Source organism: Botryllus schlosseri, chromosome 11 (genome assembly GCF_051294905.1).
Source record: "Botryllus schlosseri isolate E-star chromosome 11, Bs_hap1, whole genome shotgun sequence".
NCBI lineage: Eukaryota > Metazoa > Chordata > Ascidiacea > Stolidobranchia > Styelidae > Botryllus > Botryllus schlosseri.
In genome coordinates, this window is record NC_137246.1 from 18,374,809 (window position 1) to 18,399,200 (window position 24,392).

At 41.8% G+C, this 24,392-nt stretch overlaps 2 protein-coding genes across 2 annotated transcripts; both read left to right on the forward strand.

Annotated features, from left to right (window-relative positions):
• The first annotated feature begins 1 nt into the window (after nucleotide 1).
• Nucleotides 2-12,152, forward strand: LOC145450059 (ATP-dependent RNA helicase DDX24-like). The gene is made up of 13 exons (XM_080328536.1): nucleotides 2-132; nucleotides 219-632; nucleotides 917-1,090; nucleotides 1,153-1,254; nucleotides 1,515-1,671; nucleotides 2,122-2,255; nucleotides 3,506-3,670; nucleotides 7,850-7,957; nucleotides 8,028-8,202; nucleotides 11,292-11,387; nucleotides 11,448-11,635; nucleotides 11,718-11,892; nucleotides 11,968-12,152. Exons 1-13 carry the CDS (start codon nucleotides 19-21, stop codon nucleotides 12,057-12,059), a joined length of 2,094 nt encoding a protein of 697 aa, XP_080184662.1. The 5' UTR covers nucleotides 2-18; the 3' UTR covers nucleotides 12,060-12,152.
• Nucleotides 12,153-20,224: 8,072 nt separating this feature from the next.
• LOC145450878 (thyrostimulin alpha-2 subunit-like) lies at nucleotides 20,225-23,396 on the forward strand. Its single transcript, XM_080329376.1, has 3 exons — nucleotides 20,225-20,384; nucleotides 20,456-20,634; nucleotides 23,160-23,396. The coding sequence occupies exons 1-3, from the start codon at nucleotides 20,276-20,278 to the stop codon at nucleotides 23,250-23,252; spliced, it is 381 nt and encodes a 126-aa protein (XP_080185502.1). The 5' UTR covers nucleotides 20,225-20,275; the 3' UTR covers nucleotides 23,253-23,396.
• The last annotated feature ends 996 nt before the right edge of the window (nucleotides 23,397-24,392 follow it).

Here is a 24,392-nt window from a genome sequence, read left to right on the forward strand (position 1 = left end):
TGTATTACTATACCTGACATGAGTATCAAAACTAAGACATCGTGGAAGGCATTGCCTATCAAGTTGGACTTCAACGGAAGACAAGACTTGATAAGCTTTGAAGAATTAACAGAATATGACGTTGCTGATGCGGTAAGAAGTTTTTTTTCGCTCATTCGCTCACCCTTGATTCTACCTTTATGCCTCCAAATGGTAGATATAAATTACGTTTGTTCCAGACCGTGAATGAAGAGACCCAACCTGCGCAATTGACTGAGGCAAAAGTTAGCAAGCGGCAGAAGCGTAGGGTCGAAAGACTTAAGGAGATAGAAGCTAAAAAACTTCGTCTAATGGAGGATGCCAACATAGCTGCCGCAGAACCGGAGGAAATTGTTTCTTCTTCAAAAGTTCTTCACAGCAAAAATAATGTGAAGAGGAAAGAAACCTCGAAGAAAAAGTCCAAGTCGTCTCAAAAGCCCTCAAAGAACGACACCACAACTTCAAAAAATGAAAATCCTACCGGCTGTTCATCTAAATTCAAACCACCTGAAGACATAGACATGTCAGCTTGGGATGCGTTGATGGTTCCCGAAGAAGTAAAAAAAGCTCTGGCAGAAATGAACTTTGGTAATCCCACAGATATACAGAGTCGGGTAAGCTCATTAAAAGTTTTACAGTGTTGTGTCGTCCAAAATAACTCCATTATTGTGTATGTGTGTTATTTTTACTAAATAGAGCTTAAACAATAGCAAGTATTGTATCAAGACTGCTGATACCGTATAGTAGTATGACTCGGCCGTCTCCGACTTGATACTTGTTTGCTGTTGTGGGTTTTATCGATACCCTGATCTGATTAATGTGCGCTATTTTGAATTTCTTTCAACCTGATCTTCGTCAGGATGATTTCACGGGACTAAGTGAAGTTCTCTATTGACAGGTTATCAAGTCGGCTATCCAATCCAAGTTAGACATCGTCGCTGCTGCTGAAACGGGTAGCGGCAAAACTCTGGCGTTTGGCATACCTCTCCTATATCATATGATGGAGGACAAGAGGAGGGGCATCGATAAAGTCTTGCCACAGCAAGAACAGCTCGAACTGCAAGAGGATGATGTGCGATGCTTTGATTCTTTCGATAAGGATGTGGTCGTTCATTTCTAACTTGATTTGCTTAGATCATAGTTGACGACTCAGAGTTTCCTGTGGATGAAGATAAGTCTCCAGAAAAGTCACTTTTGTCACTTGTACTGGCACCAACGCGAGAACTTGCGATCCAGGTGTCGTATTATTATCTATGGTTACTTTGTACGACCGCATCAACTTTCATGGCACCCCTCTATATGTCTGTAGATAACATTTATGAATGATATGCTCTCAAGGCTGCTTAATATTTGGAGGGCAAATTACTTCCTATTTTGCAGCCTTGTTCAATGCTATTTTGTACTTCAAATTTTTTTCATGTTGCAACGTTGTTAGAAAAATGACAGCAATTTTTGAATTGTTCAAATTCAAGTCGCCTTCTATTTGTTGTGTATAGGTGAAGGAGCATCTCACTAAAGCTGGTAAGTATTGCGGGTTCAAAATTATTGCTATTGTCGGCGGCATGTCAGTACAAAAGCAAGAACGTCTGCTTAATTCAAAACCGGATGTGATCATTGGCACCCCTGGTAGACTATGGGAATTCATTCAGAAGGGTAAGTTTCAAAATCTGATCTCTTAGGTTTTGTGATAATGCTTTTATACCTCTTGGATATTTTAATTCTATAGAAGCCTAAAATACTAAGTATTTGAGAACATAGTGTGTCTATTTATAGCAGCTACAATGTGACATTACACTAAAATCATGAATTTCTTATGCTCTGTCCTGACCTGCATCTCCCCCTCGTTAGATCTCTCTTGATGCAGTTTGTTGTATGATTAATTATTCAAAATGTATAAAATAATGCATTACTAAGTATAATATTCCTCAAATATACCAACTAGCTGTCATATCGAGTGATTACAGACTTCATTTATTTGAATAGTAATCCTGTGTTATAGCTGGTTTTGGCCTACCATCAGATCACCCTATTTTTTTGCTTCTGCTGTTAATAGGTCTGGAAATCAGTATCAGCACAAAAGAGGACACTCTGTTTTGATTGCAGGTAATGAATACCTCTCCAAGCTTCATCTTATTCGGTACTTGGTTATTGACGAAGCTGACAGGATGCTGGAGAAAGGCCACTTTGATGAACTCGTCAAAATCTTGGAAGTGATAAATTGTCAAGAGTCGAAAAAGGTGAGAGTGCACGTTAGCTCATTAGCATAGGCGCCGAACGCTAATATCCTTAGATATGCGGGTTCGATGACGTCACAAAGAAATGACGTCATAATGTGACGGAATTGATAGCTAGGGTTAATATAGCATCGATTCATGAGGGTTAAGTGCATGCCTAAATGCCAATTATACATTACAATCCCTTCGTGTTAACGAACTTGCGCGTATGATATTAAGCTTGTCAATGAGTCCGGAAGTGCTGTCAATTAGCAAGTCCCTGATCGCTCGCGAACAATTAAATACGCCGCTTATCAATGCGTATTACATAACCTCTGCGACGATTTGCGCAAGGCAAAATGTCCGAGTTGTTATGGAATCTGTTCTATAATGGCACCGATTTCAGGTTGTTCAAACCCTTCTCGTCTTTTACAACTCAAGCCTTGACACACCTCTTCTGATGGTTATGTTTAAGTATTAGCGGAATTAAATTACACATGCACGGCGCACGCACAATCGCACATGTCTGCGGACATTCGATGTCATTCAGTTTAACGATGTCACGGCATTGTCTCCAAGCCATCGAGAGATAGGAGCCAACGCATGCTAGGCTCGAGACGCGATAGTTGGCCAGCGATCTTTCATACCAGGCCTGTTGCAGATGCGATTGTGTTGGCAAGCGATGATATCGTTCGCGCCAATGCAGATGCGATAGTGCAGGCTAGCGATGGTGCAGTGCGCACCGGGCCTAATGCTGATGTGATTGTTCAAGCTAGTGAAACTAGGCTTGTTGGAGACGCGATAAATCAGGCAAGTGTCCTAAGCGACAATTGCCGAGCGCACGGCAATCAACGACATAATTTCGCGATCATCTCAGCGGGAAATCGCGTCGCGTTACATTGTGTAGTGTGCTGTGCAAGTGTGCATGGACGAATCTTGCTAATTGGCAACACAAATCTCGTTAATTGGCCTTGCGCAATTGGTTACTTCGCTCACATAAGCGGCAGCAGGTAATGTCGTAAACGGAAATACATTGCGATTTGTTCTAATAAATAACACGGTCGGGGTTTATGCCGATACATGCCAAACCGAATTCTAGGTATGCTGCATATCTAAAAAAAAATTGTCTAGGTATGCGTGGCATACCTTGCATACCAAGGTTCGGCGCCTATGCTCATTAGTCAATATTTTTTTACTAACATGTTGTACTCGGAAAGCATATATATTCCTACATGTGCTGAAACTATTATTTGATTCAATGTATCGGATTGCAGTCCAAAAGACAAACATTCATGTTCTCCGCCACACTCACGACCGTCCACGACATGCCGAATAGACTGAGGACCAAAGCAAAAGTAGTCTCCAAAACCAAAAAGCTTGAGACATTAATGAAGAAAACAGGGGTAAAAGAGAAGAGATTGGTTGTGGATTTATCAACTGTGAGTACCGTATACTGATGATGCACAAATAGGTTGTATTTTATTAATGTATTCACTACTGGTAGCAGTCTCAGCCAAAGGCGCCTACTTTTATTTTTTTACGGGGTGGCGGAGTCTTGTCATAATCGTTCCATATCGATGACGTCATCATCGTACTAGAAGCACTTTACTACATGCCGCTGGTGTGCGTGCACCGCTAAACCGTTCGTGCGACGTTTTACTACCGGCCCCGTACTCATTAATATCAAACCATACAGTCGAGTTATTGAATGGATCTTAAAACGGTACGATCATTCAATAGTGTAACTGCGCTACCAGTCCGTCCGACGGAATATGGACGGCTCCCGTTCAAATGCACCGAACAAAAATCAGAATTTACGTCACTGAAAATTCGGAGTTGCATTAATGTTAGTCACGCGCAATGCGCCGAGTGAATAATGAAATTATACTACGCAGTGGCCTGGCAAGTTCGCAAGTAAAACACGACAACTCTCGAATACGAGGTTTCAAGTAGACGATAATGATGATTACAAACGCGAAATCGCGCAACCAATCAGTAATTGTCTCTGTTTGTGGCTTCGCGTTGAGTAGCTCGCATTGCGGCAATTGTTTGTAGATTAAAACAGCTCTTTTGGCGGCATTGGTGAATTTCCCGATTTTCTCTCCGTCTCCGCTAATCATTTTTGGAGTACATCGGTGTATATGCCGTAAATAAATATAGGAAAAAAATGTAACGTCCTATCCATATTTAATGTAACGATTATGGGCTAGATTCAATTCAGCTTCGCGATCTTATCAATGGAAATCCACTGTCTACCCAATGTACAATAGTTTAAATTTCGATATTGTTGTTCTCGATACTAGTACGTCCAGCTATCAAGTTTATTGGATTATAGAAGGTTCCCCGTTCAAACGAATCGAATAAATTCAGAATTTGTGCCACCCTGAATCGCATGGCCTACTGCACGTTAATAACGAAAAGGAAAATGACATTGTGCGGCAATTCCAGAGTACGAATATTAGGGATGGTGTGAACGTGAGGTTCACGTTCGCGTTCTGTGTGTGAACCTCGGAAATTTAGAGGTTCACGTTCACAAACGAACCTTGGTAGGTTCTGCACTGTGAACCTTTTTTCATATATTACAATTTTCACTCATTATAACATCTTTTGTTTAAATTTATGGCATTTCAACTGCGGGCCACTCTATACATGGTGCTGGCAGCATCAAAAAATCAACACGAAACGAGCATGCACCTTGGCAATCTCAAACATTTTACATGCTTTGTTACAAAAGTTTGCTCGAAATATCCAGCTTTCCGTTGGTTTATATTTAGTGACTCTCTGCTGTGAGTTTCACCCACGGTCACACAACATCAAGAGCAAAAAACACTACATGTAGGTAGTAAGCGAATGATGGTTATTCTACCAATCAATGAAATTGATATAGTTGCCCGATGTAAAAAATCTAGCAGGCGTAAGGGGTCAATCTTCATTTCATATGTTTATTGTATCATGAAAACCAAATCCGTGCGATTGGGGTGTTGGCTACTGTTGTGTAACTTGTTAAAGGGGTAATATCGGTAGCAAAGCAAGTACAGAAACCCGCTTTACACTCTGCTCAATATTAACGTAGCAATTATACTCAGACGCTGAATACATTGTCCGCGGTCTGGCCTATACTGGCATAGGCTTATATTCCCTTTCAAGTCTTCGTCGAAATCGTTGGCGAAGGACGGAAGATATTGATTTATGGGATTAATATATCATTTGATTGCCCCAGTTGATACATTCGGCGACGTTTAAAACGTCAACATGTACTTCAGTATTGTGGCATTATGTGGCCCGAGTCGTCGCTAGGTATCGTGTACAACTGCACATTTATATATGCTATCACTTCACTGAGATGAGAGCAAATTAACATTCCACAAAACATGTCAAATCCCGGAATTTTTGGTCGCGCTTCGCGACGATGTTTGCTAGATATGTTTTCATAAATGTAGTGGGTTATTATAACTCATGTAAAACGAATTGCGCGTACTTTTAGATCGCCAATTTCCCGTTAAAGCAATGCCGTCACGCTTGCTAGGGTTATTTTCAACAAAATGTTTCCAATTAGGTATTATATCCCGTAGCGCACAGCGTGTGAAAATCGAAGAAGGAGGCACTGTATATCACTTTTGAGAGTGAGGACCCCTTGTACATAAAATAAGTTTTGACGCTTTGTGCACAAAAATGAATAACTAAATATACTTGTATTTGAGAGCTACAAAATTAAATCTTCGGAATATTTCTTCATCGTATCATAAAGGATGATACCATCTAACGTTGTGGTTCACAACCTCATATGAACGTTATATAATATGAGTTGCTTTGTTTGGAATACATTCATGGTAAAATTAATAACTGGGTACAGTACTAAATTCAATGTGAGCAGATATATGCATCCCATTCTCAGCTGACTTACTTATAGTTACACAAAGCACTAAGACAAAATCCAAAAGCGCGATTAAAACGCGAAATATTTCCAATACCAAAGTCCCGAAAAGACCGACTGGACTTTGACCTCTTGCCAGGACCGAAACTGCAGCAACCCAAACCCCTAATCGGTGCGCTCGAAGGGTGCCCTAAATTATTTCGGTAAATGAACATAAATTACAAATAATGTTTTGACGACTCCCCCACGGAAAAATACCCATTTCGGCATCGGCCATTACCACGCCACGATGCACGAAGACATATAAAGTTGCGGTCAATATGGGACTCCGAGAAGTGTGTCAAAAAGATCGTCAGCGAGAAAACCTTAGCCAAAGAGGATTGCCCTTATGTTGACCGTAAACTGCGATGTACATAATTCTAATTGTCCATAGGTGCTTAAATCGCTCGTGCCAAATTATCGTCGTCGCAATCTGCACCCCACAGGACAAATAACATCCATCAAACAAAATTATTTGCCAGTGATGAAATACCAATTTTGAATCGTGTGCTTACTTTAGTTTAATACGTTAATGCGTTTCAATATCTTTTGACTATACAGCGACAAGAGGTAACAAAATAAAATCATGTAACGAATTAATTGTACCAACGGGCACGCCCGAATATGTTAAATTATCAATTACATGGCCTTCATTTTCCAATACAACAGCTCACTCAGCGCTACTGGTAAATCTGATTACATGGGCTGAGACGATAAAAAGTTTATAGCGACATATACCACCTATTCATTCATGCATTATAAAAAATTTTGGCGCCGAGGGCGACCAGGCCACACTAACTTTGCTGACCATCAAAATCACCTGACGGGGTTTTTGGGGGCGAAGCTCTCAGATGTTTGGTTTATCACGCAATGGGTGCGCAAGACAATCGTTTTTTAGAGGGGCTGACGAAGTGCTGTTACGGCCCTCCCTCTTACCCATTGTCTTTATTACAGTCCTTACAGTATGAGGTGGGAGGCGGTGGAGCACGATAATTTTTGAAAGTGGGCGCTGGAGGAAAAAAGGTTAAGAACCACTGGTATAGTGTAAGCGGGGGCCTATTGCAGATGCGATTGTCCAAGCCAGCTGAGTCAGGCTTGTTCGAGACGTGATAAATCAGGCCAGCGACGATTGCCGAGCGCACGGGAATGAATGACCTAATTTCGCGACCATCTCAGCGGGAGATCATCACAGACTCTCTCGCTAATTGACAACACTCTTCTCGCAAATCGGCTGCGCGGAACACTGATATTACAATTATTGAGTTGCAATTGAATATTAGAGTTCGAATGGTCGTTTCAAAATGACGTGGTTTCGCGTTTCACAAGGTTTCGATCCTGAAACCCCCTGGCTTTGCGCCTGGCACACGCGCGCGTATCGAAATCGAGCCGTCTCTAACGAGGTCGCGTCGATTCGCCTGATTACTAATTATTCGTCACAAATCACTTGGGCGTTTGAGCATTTTGTACGAGGTGGCCGCCACCTCGTAAATATGGCGACGAGGGGGCTGCGCCACTTCGTAACGTCGTAAGTCGGCGCCTATGGTCTCAGCTAATGCTCTACCTACAGGGCCCAGTATTTTGTGTTTATGAAGTGCGGCGTATTTTCAAATACCGTGATTTATTGTGCAAATCTATCCAATTCTGCTGCGAATGATGTTTTATACGTCCGCCAAATACAGTAACAGAACCTTTCTTTTATGGAAAGAAAAATGGAACGGCTGCCAATCTTTACGAGGCCAGGATCATTTGCAGCAACGAAGAGAAGGACCTGTACATGTACTACTTCATTCGGTCGCACCCTGGAAGAACTCTGGTGTGTAGTCTGTAATACCGTGCATCGGCAGTCAGGACACTTATTTTCCGAACCCTTCGGTTTTTAACAGATTTTCGCAAACAGCATTGACTGTATATTTCATATTACCGGAGTGCTGGGGGTACTCTCCGTGAACCCACTTCACCTTCATGCCAAGATGCAGCAGAGACAGAGGCTGAAGCATCTCGAAAGATTTCGCGATAATCCAAACTCAATTATGATCGCAAGTGATGTTGCTGCAAGGGGTATGTGCTGGCTTGCATCCATGGTTGTTACCATGTCACAAGGCTCAGAGTCACAAGTCAATCTCACTTTTTTAGTTTTGACTCGAGTCAAGTCGAGTCATTTGTAATTCACTACCGAGTCAAGTCCAAGTCCAAGTTAGCAAGCAGAGGGTTGAGTCCGAGTCATGGTATTATGACTCGAGTCCAAGTCATTGCGTTGTCTGCTCAATTTCGAGTTAAAGTCTTGTTAAAACCACTTTTTATAACTTTGCTTGGTGATATCAAATGGTTCGCATTTAAAGCATACTAATTTTCCTCACTTTTAACAGTTTCTGGTCGCATTTTCAAGTACCAGTACCAATAGGTGAAATGGTTGCCCGACATATGAGCATGCGACACAATGAAAAACAACAGTTTAGCATGCGACGCTATAGCATGAGGACACATTAGCATGGTAACATATGCGCATAGGGACACATGAGCATGGGGACACATGCGCATGGGGACATATCAGCATGGTGAAACATGAGCAAGGGGACACATGGGCATGGAAACATATTAGCATGCGACACTTGAGCATGGTTACACATTAGCATGGGGACTAATCAACATGGTTACACATGGGCATGGTACCAAGTGAGCATGAGGGCACATAACCATTGGGACACTTCAGCATGTTGACACTTGTGCATGGTGATATATTAGCATGGTGACATGCTAGCATGGTGACAAATGAGCATGGGGACACTTGCGCATGCGACACTTGCGCATGCGACACTTGAGCATGCGACAATTGAGCATGCGACACTTGAGCATGCGACACTTGAGCATGCGACACTTGAGCATGCGACACTTGAGCATGCGACACTTGATCATGCGACACTTGAGCATGCGACACTTGAGCATGCGACACTTGAGCATGCGACACTTGAGCATGCGACACTTGAGCATGAGACACTAGAGCATGCGACACTTGAGCATGCGACACTTGGGCATGCGACACTTGAGCATGCGACACTTGAGAATTTGTCATTTCTTAGTGTATAGTTAACTAGCGTCAAAATCATGGATTTATACCAGTCCGAAAATGATATATCTCCCCTCCTCCACCCTTAATACCCCCCTCCCAACTTTGATACCCATCACCCCAACCCTAATCTTGGGATACCGTAACCTTAACGCAAAGCCTAATCCTAACCCTAACTCTAACCCTAATCTTGGGATACCTTAACACCTTAACCCTAACCCTAACCAACCCTAATACCCCCCCCCCCCAACCCTAATACTCATTACTCATCACCCCAAACCCTAATCTTGGGATACCTTAACCCTAACCCTAACCAACCCTAATATCCCCCTCCCAACCCTTATACTCATCACCCCCAACCCTAATCTTGGGATACCTTGACTCTAACCCTAACCAACCCTAATATCCATCCCCCCAACCCTAATCTTGGGAAACCTTAACCCCAACATGGACCCTAATCATAACCCTAACCTAACCTAACCCTAATCCTAACTCTAAGCTAATCCTAACCCTAACCTAACCCTAATCATAACCCTAACCCACCTCCAACCCTAATGTCCCCCCTACCCACCAACGGCACGTAAAACTAAAATAATATAACAAGTCCCGTGTCGAAATGCGAATTTGCAATCGCTTTCGTCTCACAAAAAGATATATTCTTTTAGTTCGTCTGATACGTGTAAACGATTCCAATATATGTGGAGCAATGACAACCTTTATCGCTTTACCGTGATATTTGGAGCTTTTCAGACAAATCTATACGGTCACATGCTCATATGCTCAAGTGTCGCATGCTCAAAAGTAGCTTAAGACACGCAAGTGTCGCATGCTCAAGTGTCGCATGCTCAAGTGTCGCATGCCCAAGTGTCGCATGCCCAAGTGTCGCATGCTCAAGTGTAGCATGCCCACATGCTCAAATGTCGCATGCTCAAGTGTCGCATGCTCAAGTGTCTCATGCTCAAGTGTCGCATGCTCAAGTGTCACATGCTCAAGTGTCGCATGCTCAAGTGTCGCATGCCCAAATGTCGCATGCCCAAGTGTCGCATGCTCAAGTGTCTGCATATCCACGTGTCGCATGCTCAAGTGTCTGCATGTAGACGTGTCGCATGCTCAAGTGTCGCATGCGTACATGACCCCATGCTCATGTGCACCTTTGCTCTTATGTCCCCATGCCCATGTGTCCATATGCGCATGTGTGCCCATGCTCTTGTGTACCCATGCTCATGTGTCGTCAAGGCTCATGTATCGCATGCTCATGTGTCACCATGCTCAAGTGGCACTTATTAAATTGTCACCATGTTGATGTGTCCCTATGCTCACGTGTATCCATGCTCGTGTGTCCCTATACTTATGTGTCCCCATGCTAATATGTCTTCATGTTAATATGTCCCTGTGCTGATATGTCTACATGCCCACGAGTCGCCATGACCAAAAGTCGCTATGCTCAAGTGTCGCATGCTCAAATGTCGCTTGCTATTGTGTCGCATGCTAATATGTCCACGTACCAGGTGAAATACCAACAGTGTGGTTACTTTACGATTCTTCGAAATTACAATGAAATGTCGGTCTTGGCCCCCTGAGACTCGAGTCATATGACGTGGTCCGAGTCATATGACGTGGTCCGAGTCATGCGCAATCACTCGCGCCCAAGTCGAGTCAATACACAGATTGAGTCGAGTCATTTCCGTATTTTAAGAAAATGAGTCGAGTCATCAGAAATTCACGACTTGAGTCATTACAACCCTGCTAGCATCTTATCGCTCGCTTCCAAAACTCTTTGAGAACACTGCTGTTGAATAAGATACGCCCAGGCTTGGTTTGTTTTAGTGCAGTGGTTCTCAACCTTTTTGTCTTCGCGGACCCCTTATGTACTGTCACGGACCCCCGCAGACCCCCTCAAGTTTTCGTTCAAAATTTGCTCAAACATTGTGCAACCGTCATATGTGTTGTGCTTGTGAGAAACAGCCACACAATGACTTTTCATGAAAATAACATCATACTATATGTTGAAATTGGGTATATAATTTTATTATTTCGAAGTGAATCTTCTCCAGGGTGCTACATCTCTGATGTAATTTTTCAGGGCTGGACATACCTAATGTGCGGCACGTGATTCATTACCAGACTCCCAGAACTTGCGAAACATACATACATAGGAGTGGACGTTCTGCCAGAACCGGTTCGTGAAAGCAATAGGCCTTTTAATGCGCGATTCTCATATTAAAACGATATCTCACAGGAAAAGAGGGACTAAGCTTACTCCTTGTTAGCCCGGAGGAAATGCCGATGTATAACAAACTCTGCCGGTCAATGAAACTTGAAAACGGTATTCCGGAATTTCCATGTGATACCTCGGTTTTGGTCACTACGAAAAAGGTCGTCAATCTAGCTAAAGAAGTCGATTCCTTGGAACACATCCGCAAAAAGGTCAGCAAACGCGTGTCTGCCTTCCGCACAGAGATTCAAGGCTTGCTTTGCTCTTCGTTGGTTTGATGTCTATATTTTACAGGCTCGTCTTAACAATGATTGGTTCAGTAAGGCCGCCGCCGAGATGGATATGGAATTGGATGAGGACTTGTTAGTTTATGATGAAGATTCTGTCAAGACAGACGCGGACCTTAAACAGAAAAGAAACCAGCTGGACGCCCTTTTGAAGCGACCGATTTTCTCAAGACAGTTCAATGGTAGGGGCTGTTTTTTTCCTTTCCGCCATACTAAACCGATTCGATTGAAAGTTATTTTGTCATTCGATTTTACAGCGAAATCTCAGAAAGCTGGCAAGATGCTTACTTCTGAATCAACACAGAGAAGTGCTATTGACGAAGTGAAGAAGATTAAAAGAAAAGTGTAGTCATCAGCATTTCTGTTTGACGATCGTGAAACGTTTTGATAATGGGTCTCCTTAAAATATGAAATGTTATTGATCGTGCAGATCGCCACAGTTGTTGTTTCGCGATCTTAGCTATTCGATATTGTCAGTCGTCAGTGGAGAAAAGTCTTCGTCTGTAGAAGATAACCGTTTTTGGGTTCTCCATTCCAAACAATTTAAGAATTGTCAGAATTTTACACAAATGTAACTTTGATCAAAATTCCATGAATTTCAAGCTCATATCAATCCCTGCATCGTGGTGGCAGCAAAAAGTGGAATTCAAGTGAAAACTTGATATAGATATTGTATCAATAAAACTTCGATTGGTTATGTCCAGAATATCACGCAAGTCAGGTAGCGAATAAATTTGCTTCATTTCGCAATTGCAATATGCTTAGGCCCGGAAACGGGCTAAAAATCATCCTATATTTTCCTGTGCAATAGCATAGTTACCTATGCCCGAGACCTTGAGAACTGAAATGTAACCCCGCGTACCAGTGTTGGGATGACTCGAGTCATGACTTGACTCGAGTCCACTTTTTCGCATGACTTGACTTGACTCGAGTCACTTTGCCAAAATGACTTGACTTGACTCGGCGTATCAGAAATGTGGTTTGACTCGTGACTCGGAGCAAAATTCACGAGTCAATTTCAAGTCATCAAGTAATCGGTGTCGATAGAAATCACTGTATCTTGGATATGTTCGGATTGTTCGCGAAACGCTTGTGTAACCCGTGTGACTGAGAGCGACCAATCATTCAATAAGCGTGCATTTCACCGAGCCTCGATTGTTCTCTCACAAATAGCTTGACTGCAAACGAAGTGATCGAAGCTTAAAGCTTACGTTGTCGTAACTCTAGTGGTAAAGTAATAGAATAGCAAAATGTCTATTTCTGATTTCATCTTACCTTAACCAAACCGATTGTTTTACTGAAATTGAAGTCGAATATAGTTTATATAGTCCTCAACCATTGGCACAGGCTCGAATGGTATCATATCTATTTGTAAGGGTAACGTATTGCATCTTATCAATTCGTTTCCCTATTCTCTATTTTGGCTGGTAACTTTAAACTGAGGCTATGCAATTCCGTAGTTTAACAGTTCTACGTATATGTGAGCGATAAAGCGCCTTCTTGCGTGTATATTTAACTCTATTCGTTCATCGCTTCGGAATCAATGACCACTGATCACTCATACCGAAAAGGCAACTTTACTTGAAATGTGACTTGACTCGTGACTTGACTTGACCACCTCCAAAAATCGAGTGACTTGACTCGAGTCACCTCCAAAAATTGATTGACTTGACTTGACTCGAGTCAAAATGTGCAATGACTCGTGACTCGAAGGTAGTGACTTGATCCCAACACTGCCGCGTACGAGGGATGGTGTGAACGTCAGGTTCACGTTTGCCTTCTGTGTGTGAACATCATAAATTTAGAGGTTCACGTTCACGAACGAACCTTGGAAGGTTCTGCACTGTGAACCTTTTTCATATATTTCACTTCTTTATACGGTCTTTGGTTGAAATTTATTGCATTTCAATTGCGGGCCACTGTATGCATGGCGCTGGCAGCATAAAAAAATCAACACTAAACGAGCATGCACCCTGACAATCTCAAAAATTTTACTTGCTTTGTTACAAAAGTTTGCTCGAATATTTAGTGACTCACTGCTGAGAGTTTGACTCGCAATCACACAACATCGGGAGAGAAATACACTATATATAGGTAGTCAGTGAATGATGCTTATTCAACCAATCAATGGAATCGACATCGGTGTCTGATGTAAAAAATCCAGTAGTCGTACTGGGTCAATCTTGATTTCATGTGTTGTCTACTTGGTAATTGGGGAATTTCGGTAGCAAGTATAGAAAACCGTTTTACACTCCGCTCAATATCAACGCAGCAATAATACTCAGACGCCGAATACATTGTCCGGTCCGGCCTAGACCGTTAAGTCGTAAGATTGGTATCGTGTACAATCTAGCTAGGCCATGGCCCATGGGTTCTCAACCCGCGGCCCGCAGACGATTAATTTGCGGTCCGCGACATCTTTCATTATGAATGCAATTGCTACTGGCACGGTGTTGTCATGGAAGATCGATGTGTCATAATTGTCCAAGAGCAGTTGTCGTAACGAAGCATAAGAAGCTTAAAATGATACGATCGTTTCTTCTGGAGTTATACAATACATATCGCTTGATCTTGAAGAAAACGTTGCTATCTAGGTGTCAAGCCAAGCAATCCATATTTCGAGGCATTGTTCAAAATTGCTTGGAATATCGATAAGCCCAAGAATCTGCTAGAGAAGGTGTGACTTCAATAAAACTTTAATGCACAGTGCGAATATTCGCTGTTTCCGGAACTTAGCAGCAAGGCCAACATCACCTGACAAATTTTGGAGCTACAGATGTCTGATTCAACCTTCACCAGAAGAGTAACAGCAATGTCAGTCGATCTTTTATCGCATGTTCTGAAACACCTTGCCTCGTAGACTACATTAGCCTATCATAGGACTAATCCATCGACTTCACACACATTGCATAGCTAATTATCCAGGTGCGTTTTACCAGACTGGACAGTGGACATATTTCCAGAGGAAATGCTGACGGGTTAAACGTGGGGACAGGACCAGTGAAAAATATCAACTTGACAAAGCTAACTTCTGTAACTATTGGTGCAGGGCTCCAGCCATGGAAGGAAAGAAGAAAGGTTGATTGGTTTGCTCAGAAATGACCCCGAACGCCTCACTTCTCATATCAATGAGAGTTCAAAGTGATAATGGCCTCTGTAACGAAAAAGTTGCAGTAATTTTATACTTGCTCGCTCACGCATTGAAACAGAAAGTTTGGTTCTCTGGTGGAAGGGTTTGAGGGTGCATCTGCATATACCGACTTGGCGACGAATGCAATGCACGATCCATGAAGGGATTTACTTGCGCCGCTGGAAGATCGATATTCTCACAAAAAAGCAGCAAATGCAAACTTACGAACGCTGTCCCTCCATCAATGCTTTCGAATGCGAAAAAATGTACTAAATGCCAGAGATGAGCGGATTTGAAATTTCTATGTCCTAATCCAATCCAAATCCGAACCTTGAAATCCAAATCCTAATCCAAAACTTTTTCTTATTCAAGTCCATGTCCAATCCTAATCCGATTCCAACTGGAAATTCAGAAAAAATAATGATTTATGCAATAGAGGGATTCGAAAATATTCTTTCACAACCAACAATTCACTTGATTCAAGATAACTTAGTAACCATAAGTACATTAATAACTGATCTGAATAAAGTTTGTCGCCATTCGCCACACGACATTTCAATCTCCCAGAAAATAGGTGAATCCAATCCAAATCCTAATCCGTTCTGAAAAAAATGTCTAATCCAAATCCAATCCAAATCCGACAAAATTTCACAAATCCTGTTTTTTCAAAACCTAATCCTAATCCATGCTCATCTCTGCTAAATGCCCGTATAAGACTGGTAAATAGGCTACAGTAGCCTAAATTTAATAGCAGCCAACAAACGCATGGTGATAATGTTCTGCGGCCCGCAGCGTCTTTTGCTGTCAAAATGCGGCCCGTTATACGAGGGAAGTTGAGAACCTCTGAGTTAGGCTATCACTTCACTGAAATGTAGGGTTGGAATTAGCAATACGACGTCATGAGGTTCGCGTTCACACAGAACCTTTCAAAATGGTTCGCGTTCACGCGAACCTGAACCTTTCAGAGGTTCACACCATCCCTACCGCGTACCTCACGTGTTAATGAGTTCTCATGAAATCATTATCGGACATTGTGCCCTATAGTCACTGGCTATACTTCGTCGGCGACGTACCTGGGTAAGAAATTATTTGTGATAAAATGGCATTGTAACATTACTTGGCGTATGTGCTCACACGAAATCTTAAATAAAAGTTCGAATCTTTGACTATATTTTTAGTCAGTGAATGAAGTGTGTTCAAGAGAACCATTGAAAAAGCTGCTGGTGTTATACCACTTCAGATGAGCAGCTTTCTATTTTTCGGATTCTACGATCGAAATACCTTACAGACAAAATCGTTCCTACTTTTCGAATTTGATTTACTCTATTACTGACGTTCGCTACTGATGAGAGGCAGTCGAAAAGCTTTTAGCGAATAAATTCACAATATGAAGTTATTGTCTCGCGTTATTCGGAAGTTCTGTACCCCAAATGGCTTGTTGAAACACATTCTGTACCTATTCGACTGCGGATTTGTATCATTTTCGTTGAATAGTGATTTTGGTTATCTATTGACGCACAACGCTCTATTGATAAATACCGATTTCGTCACCACGAAACACATACATCAAATATTCGAGCCTGCAACTCGTTTTTTTCAATATTCGCAATGGTCCAGAACTACCGATTTTTGAGATGTCGCTCCTATGATATTTTTGATTCATTCTCGACCTGACTTGAATAAACCACGTGAAATCCAGTGGTGAAGCCAAGTTATCTGGTCGCTATTGGGCTGCTCTGTAGCGACTATCTAACCTAGCATGGGTGCTCGACATATGCACAATTTGAGTATGCGACGCAGTGAAAAACGACACTTGAGCATATGACTTTACAACCCCAAAACGAACCCTAGACCTGAAATTAACCTTAACTCATACTAAATGTAATCCGCATGCTCACCGTGCCGAAAGTTGCGGTTTAGTGAACAATTTTTTGGCGATTATCGCATATTCAGGTCACTTGCACCACGGTAATGAAAGTTGTGATGTTCATAATTTTCATGCTTTTGGTACGCTTCGCGGACGACTTTCAGTCACGTAGGCCTATCCATTCATCATCATCTCACTCTCACTTCGATGCGCTCTCTTCAGTGTTTTTCGAAGCTGACTTTATACCTGATCCATCCTTCAAAATAATAGGATCATTAGTGGAATAAGGGGACCTTTTTACTATCGACTCGACACATTTAATAATTTTATCCTGTCGGGGTCCAATTTTTTCCATGTTGTATTTTTGATGTAGACATAGAATTTTCGAAAGATTGCATTAAAGCAAGGGTTCTTAAAGTATGGGTCGCGACCCAAACATGGGTATACCTATGTGTCGCGACTGTACCAGAGCGATCTTTTCATACGTATGTAATGTTTACTGAATTTCTCGCAACAAAAAATATTCTTTTCGCGAGCTCCTATTGTTATTTTTTGCATACTTTATCCAAAGACACGGCGTTGAGTACTATATAGCAAAAAAAAAGGTCAGCTTTCCGGCTCAGCTCCCGAAATAGCCGATGGAGCGTTACTTCAGTGCTGATTTACTGTATCTCAGTCGGATTTGGCCCTATATTAAACCAAAATTCTCAAAAATGAGGACAAAATCTCAAAAAAGAGGACATTTGGTGATTTGGGCGTCCTCCGAGAACACTTTCAAAAAAGTCAAAAATGAGGACAAATCCTCTTAAAAGAGGACGTATGGTAACCCTATGTGAAGACCTTTGTATGCGTGCGTCACACATGTTTCGTAGAACTACGTGCGTACTGTTGATTCCGAGCACATATTTCATACGTGCCCGTAAAAACGTAGCATTTTTAACATTACAATACATTATTTCGATGTGTGAGGCTTTGGTCGTGACTCGCGAGATGCCAATAGAGCTCAGATATGGGCTGCGGCTCAAAATGTTTAAAAACGACCGTCTTGTAGCAATTAACATATAGATCAGTGGTTCCCAACCTTTTCCGACTCATCGCGCCCTTATCAAGCTCGACGCAAATTTTCGCCTCCCATATTTCGAAGCCGAAAAAGAGGACATATCAACGGGAAATTTTATACAATTATACTCTGATCGCTGTGAAATTGACTAAAAAAAGTTCATTTTTTTGACATGACTCCAGAAAGACCCGTCTCCACGTATAATCGGTCGGAGTGGTCTACCTTTTTTAGTCAATTATCGAGGCACCAGGACACAGTGCGGAGCGGATCGACAAATTCCCTGGTCCGGCTCCAATCCGGTTGTGCAATTCTCTGGCCCGGGTCCGATCCGGCTCCGGCCGCATCAGGAAAAGTGCTGATCCGGCTCCAATCCGGTTCCGGCCAAAAATGAAAAAGTCCGGCCAGAAATCCGGCCCTACTCGGTACGGAGGTTCCGTGAATTGATAAATATGCCTCGTTTATGTTCACACTGGCTTGGTGGTTATTTACGTGTGGTTGGTTGGTAGTTATATAGTTATAAAAGTTATGCTTATCCATAAAGATTCTGGCCGGATCAAAAAAGTAGTGATCCGGCTCCGATCCGGCTCCGGCCGTAACAGAAAAAGTACTGATCTGGCTCCGATCCGGTCCGGTCAAAATTGTAAAAATCCAGCCGGACATCCAATCCGGCTCCCGCCCATGATCCGCATTACCAGGACAACCCGTTTTTAGGTGCATTTCGTGCCGATTATTTAAATATCGCCGTTCTAACATTTTCGCCCCCGTTCGTACGCTTCCGCCCCCAATCGCCCCTTCGTTATCTTCGCCTCCTGTTTCTCAGAACCACCCACTGGGGCGATATCGCCCACGTTGCGAAGACTGAGCTATATAAACACGAACAACTGTACTAGATGAAGATTTTTTATCATAAATATTACCGCTAGAAGGCGTATAAGATATGTTATTTATTCACAGTCTGTTTTGGTTGCTTGAGCATTAGAATAAGGCGATCACCGACTATGATCCCAGTGGCAATGTATGATATATACAATACAGTCAGTTTAGGGCCTACATTGTGGGACTCTACTGGATTTCCCTAATTCCATATATATCATATCTCTAACGCGGGAAAATGTTGGAAATAGGAGTTCTTCTGAATTCAGGTGCGCAAGTCGAAGATTGCGGATTGAGTCCAATTTACGAGTGTTTATTAGCTCATTTTCCGTAGAATTCGAGCGGATTCAATGTACGCTTCATAGCTACTTTGGACCAGTATGAGGTTTCAACATCACTTTAAAAGTATTCCTTCGCAGTTTTAACCAAAACAAAAGCTATAGACCAGGTGCGCGTGGGCGCCAGGTCGCCTGTAAGGACAAGATGAGTCGCCCATGATGGCAGCAAAAATAATGAAATGAGAGCTTTGAAGGTCGAAGCGGAGAAGGGTTCCATGTGAACAGCAGTTGAACATGAGAGTCAGTTAACATTAAGGAACAGGCGCTGCTCGTCTTTGCGCCTGCAGATCCGAAAGGGAAGGTATAGTTAATATTCGCGAGCGTTGACGCAGAGATTGGGGCTTGGGCGCCCGGTTCGGCAACGCAACTGAACTCAGAGACGCTGGCGTGAGTTCGGTTAAGAGTTATCTTTAGTTGGTAATAGGTGGAAACACTGCCCGTTGCCCCTAATGTCAAAATGAAAAGATTCAACAATACACGGGTAAACGGCGGGAGGAATTGGTAGCCTTCGCATTAATCAGTACCCAATACCCAATAAGTAGCTCTTGGTTTAAAAGGTTGATCACCCTTGCTATATAGACCCATGGTATGATTATTTATTAATCGTATCATTGATAGAGGGCCTAAATGTTAAATTATTTATATTTCATTAATATATTTCCATCTCGGTTTTCCAGTTACTTTTGCTGCTTGCTTTGTACTATTTTCGATAACAATATCCGTCGATCTACTTCAATTCAGCATTTACATGAGACACGAGGTAAATATCACTGTAGAATGCTTATAAATAAATTTCGGCAACTAACGCTCATCTGTCTTATCGAGTTATCTAACAGACGCGCTACCGCAAAACGGCTTAGTCATCAACTGAGGCATGCTGAGATAAAGTGAGTAAATTTCACGAGGAACTTACATTCAATCGGATCACCGTGTTATAAAAGAGTCCGGCGCGCAGAGAGAGTCAGATACGAGATAGCGACAACGCTCAAGTTGCATCACGTTGTTTCAGCCTTTATCGCGAGGCAAAGGCAAAGGCGTTATTACCGCAGCGTCAGCGCTGTGCGATGTGAGAGAAGGTGTTTGGTGAAATGAAAGGAAAAAATATTGCGAAAAAAAGAACAGGATTAACAGTTCTTTATGATATTCTATCATCTTACAGAATTGTAACGGTACTGTTATGGTGAATATATTACATGGGCGACTAATAAATCCCTAAAACAACTTTCGCAGAGGACGCATGTTGAAAATTAATATCTATCTTTCCAGATAATTATCCATCGATTTAATATATATAAAGATGCACTTTCTTGCTATGAAACTACGTTTTCTCATAATTTTGATGTGTATTCTGCCGTTATTTTCGCGACGGTCGGTAACAAAACCCAAGCGCGGATGTCATCTCGTAGGTGAGTAAATTAACCATTCTGTGTCCCACAACAGTTATTTCAATTGGCATCAATCATACTGTTTTCTGCAGGCTTTGATTTAGTGGTGAAGAAAGATAATTGCCAAAAGACTCAAGTTCACATAAATGCCTGCCGTGGTTGCTGCGCCTCGGTATCGTATCCTTCGTCGTACGAAACAATTATGCATTCGCACTGGACGCGAAACGTTACGGCGCGGGCTTCGTGCTGTTCCATGGCAAGGACGCGTCGGGTGAGCTATACGTTGTTGTATCCAGAGGTTGTTCATTCCGTTAGGGTATATTGGAATTAGTTGACAAATGTTCGCCACGTGCGTTATAGCTACAGGGAGGTTCGAATCGGTGGATAAATCGGGTAGTGTGCGTTAAGGCCCTAACACGGCAGGTTTGAGATCGAATCCAAAAGTTAATCGCAGCTTGATTTGAGCGTTGAAATTAGCCAAAGTTTCACATCAGTGATTAGTATACTATAGAGTGGTTATTCGGCCCGATTTATTCCCGAAAAGCGTCTTAGTGGTGCCGATGGGTTGTGAGGTCGAGTACCACTAGGTGTTAGAGGTTGATCTAGATTTGGATGATTTAAAATGGACACGGTCGAATTTCTATGTATACTATAAGTCTATAACAACAAATCAAAAATATTCCCGGAAAGCCTACCCGACTTCCACCGCCTAGGCCCATAATGCCCTAAATTTCGGATTCTAAATAACGTGAAGTTATTGTAATTACTACATTACATGATACCCATACAAGTCTGACCCGAGCAATTCCCCCCGCTTATATATTTTATGTATGTGGACTGTAAGCTTGACTTCGGTTACTATTTAGCAAAGAAGATTCCGTCGTCGGACTGAATCTGTTCTGATGTTCCCGCCACTATAGGTTTCAATCAGGCGATGATAATCTCCCGACACGTATGAGGTATATGAGTTGAAAATAGTGTTCTAAAGCTACCGTCCTGTACGCGGGCGATGTTGCAATTTTGGCTTCCCACGGGAATCAAACTTTGGTTGTAAAAATTCCACAATGGTTTAAATCGAAATTAATACACGAAATTGTTAATTTCAACCCGCAAATGAATAAACGCAAACTGTTTGGTACCAAACATTATTACAACAATGTACTCGCTAATAATATAATCACTAATCAGTCACTCTGACAGGACAATTTATAAACATAGAATATATTATATTTACAATACTTATTCACAAAACAGCGAGTGGTGTTTTTTTTCATATGTGGAAGCACCGGTATAAACATTTTGTAAAGATCATTGAATTTGAGAAGATGATAATAGTTCCGAATGTCCTGTTATATAGCCTACTTGGCGTTCGTAGTTCGTACCACGCTAAGCCTTTAGGTTTCATAGAATATTTATGGCAGGAAAGAGTTAACTTCGTATTTGTGTGATGAGCGCAGGTTGAAGTATAAAATGTATTGTTGAGCACTTTTTCCTTGTGCTGATTCCACTGATCTTGTAGTACGCCAAAATACCAGCAAGTCAATTGAGCGTTTCCACCACAAAGTACATCCTTATCAACGATACGTATAATACCTCGTTAGAACTAGCGAGCACAACTTCCGTGGTGCAAGCGTCCTGGGAAGAAGCGATTCTAGAGGCAACTTTTTATTATGATAATAACGTATTGCTCCGTTGTGATGTCACAGGTATACGACGTCGTCACGATAGGTATAATGGCATTTCTTGGCCGCACTAAAATAATATTCTTGGTAATGTAGCCTACATAGTTGTATAGACTGACTTGAACTTTGTAAAAGTGTACAGCAGCTGCAGAATATCATTATGCTATATTTTTTAGATATAGTGTGACCACTGACCATGACCATCCATTTGACCCTTAGTCACCGAGAGCCATGGTTGCATTTTGCTCGCTCCTATATTTCTATACAGTCAATGTCCAGTTCATTGTCCATTTTAATCACAATCGGTAAGGTTTTACCGCAGACTGGATCAGTGAGGTCTGGACTGGATAGATCCTCGCCGTATAATCCATATAATTACAAGTGAAACAGAACGACACATGAAAATAATTCACAACAATGCACATCGAGATTTGAACCTTTTTTCGTATCATCGAAATATTGTGCCTTTGCTTGTTATGACGTCGCACACACCCCAAACAACTGCAATCAAGTTATCAAATCCTCTTTAAAATATTCAGCATTTTATTATCAAATTTCCACATCACAGATCGATGAATATTGATAAAGATGTGCTGTGAAAAAATAAACTCTTCCTTCCCCGTTTGAACTATTGGAACATACGCTGGCGACCCTGCCGAATAATTGACTCAATATTTGTTCAAGGATAAGGCAGTGTTTATGGGTGGTATAGGCACACCGTTATCGTTGATCTAGACCATTTTTCAGTACATAAAGGCATTTTTCAGTACATAAAGTCTCAAATCCATAGACAAATCGAAATAATTTGAAGGAACCCATTCCCATTCCCATTCCTTCATTACAAGCACCGCGATCTCGTATAAATTTTGGATTTCCCGAATCTGATCTTCTCCAAGATAAAATGTTTAATCCGTGATACACGCTTTAGAGTTGATATGAACAACAGTCTCCGTATGCCCGAACATGCCCTTAAACGCAGCAGAACAACGCAACAAGATAACAACGAACATCCAATGCTTTTGTCAAATGATTACAGTCCTATAAAAGTGATATAGAGTTACGAAATTTGCATCCAGGTAGATATATATGTATATACAGAACTATGTATTTTCAGGTGCGCTTCCAGATTAATTGCGGGGGATATCCGATGACGGAGGTTATTCATTCTGCTGTTTCGTGCGCATGCGGGACATGCGACAATTACTGAATATCGGCTTTGCGAACTACCTAAATTGGATTTGCATTTTCAGCGACTCCTCTTCGCAGAACTTCTTCTTACGTAACTCTTGCAATGCATTGTTAGAACTTTATCCGTTTGCTTTGTGGTAAATATACGGTTGTTTTGTGAAAACTGTGCTTGTAAACCCAAAATAGCTGCACAGTGCCCACTTTACGCAACATTCGCAAACAAATAGACAGAGGATCAGATGCACGTTTTCGAATGCATGAGGTGAAGTAGCTAACAATCAGAGGTAGTCAGTAACGAAGTAGTTATACTTTTTTGAAGTACTCAAGTATCTTTCTCTACTTTCAGTATTTACTAAAGTATATCAAATATTTCGATACTTCTACCTCGTAATATTATGTTATTTACTTTTACCTACTTTTCTCTGTTCACAGGTCGTAAAGTAGAAGTGATATGTTCTTCCAACGAGAGAGAGAATGAGACGGGGAAATTTAGTGACTTTTATTCGCTGAGTGCCATCAATAACTACGCTATATCACAATAGTTGAGGAAAGTTCAGAATTTTCGTCGTGCTTCGCGCGAAATAGATATGGAGTGACAAGTATGTTTTCGCGAAAGTATCGGCCAATATAATTGAAGTAGCGGGTTCCTTTCATGTCGCATTGTCGCCCGTACGACATGTTTCATCACAGTCAATATGGTTCAGAAAAAATGTTTTGAACTATCGTGTATCGTATAATCTGACCTGCAACTATCCTATCGCAATCTAGTATTCTATATAGCCGTACAGCAAATGTTCAATTAGGGAAAAAAGGGGTACTTGACTTGGCGTTAGACCATTGAGCGTCAACCATCGTTGAAACCGTCGGGACAAAATACATGAAATATATTACCCCTTTTCATAGCTTTATTTCTCTTTGTGCACGGTATCGTTACAGAGAGATCTTCTAATTCAGTGGTTCTCAAACTTTTTGTGTAGACACGCCCTTTTTATGATAGTGAAAAGTTTCGCGCCCCTAATCGTTATATCACAAAATAATAAAAAGAGCAATCAGAAAGCTAGCAATCCCAATGGATGTTTGATGGCATGGAAGGTTAGGGCTGTTGATTAGCGAATACTCAAATATGAAATTTGGACTATACACAGAGCAATAACTACGA

Excerpts from the sequence above, each read along its gene's own strand:
- LOC145450878 (XM_080329376.1), top strand. The coding sequence starts at position 20,276 with ATGCACTTTCTTGCTATGAAACTACGTTTTCTCATAATTTTGATGTGT. Across the intron at positions 20,385-20,455 it reads GCGCGGATGTCATCTCGTAG|GCTTTGATTTAGTGGTGAAG; the intron begins GTGAGTAAATTA and ends TGTTTTCTGCAG. Across the intron at positions 20,635-23,159 it reads CCATGGCAAGGACGCGTCGG|GTGCGCTTCCAGATTAATTG; the intron begins GTGAGCTATACG and ends ATGTATTTTCAG.
- LOC145450059 (XM_080328536.1), top strand. The coding sequence starts at position 19 with ATGAGTATCAAAACTAAGACATCGTGGAAGGCATTGCCTATCAAGTTG. Across the intron at positions 633-916 it reads CCACAGATATACAGAGTCGG|GTTATCAAGTCGGCTATCCA; the intron begins GTAAGCTCATTA and ends CTCTATTGACAG. Across the intron at positions 8,203-11,291 it reads AAGTGATGTTGCTGCAAGGG|GGCTGGACATACCTAATGTG; the intron begins GTATGTGCTGGC and ends GTAATTTTTCAG.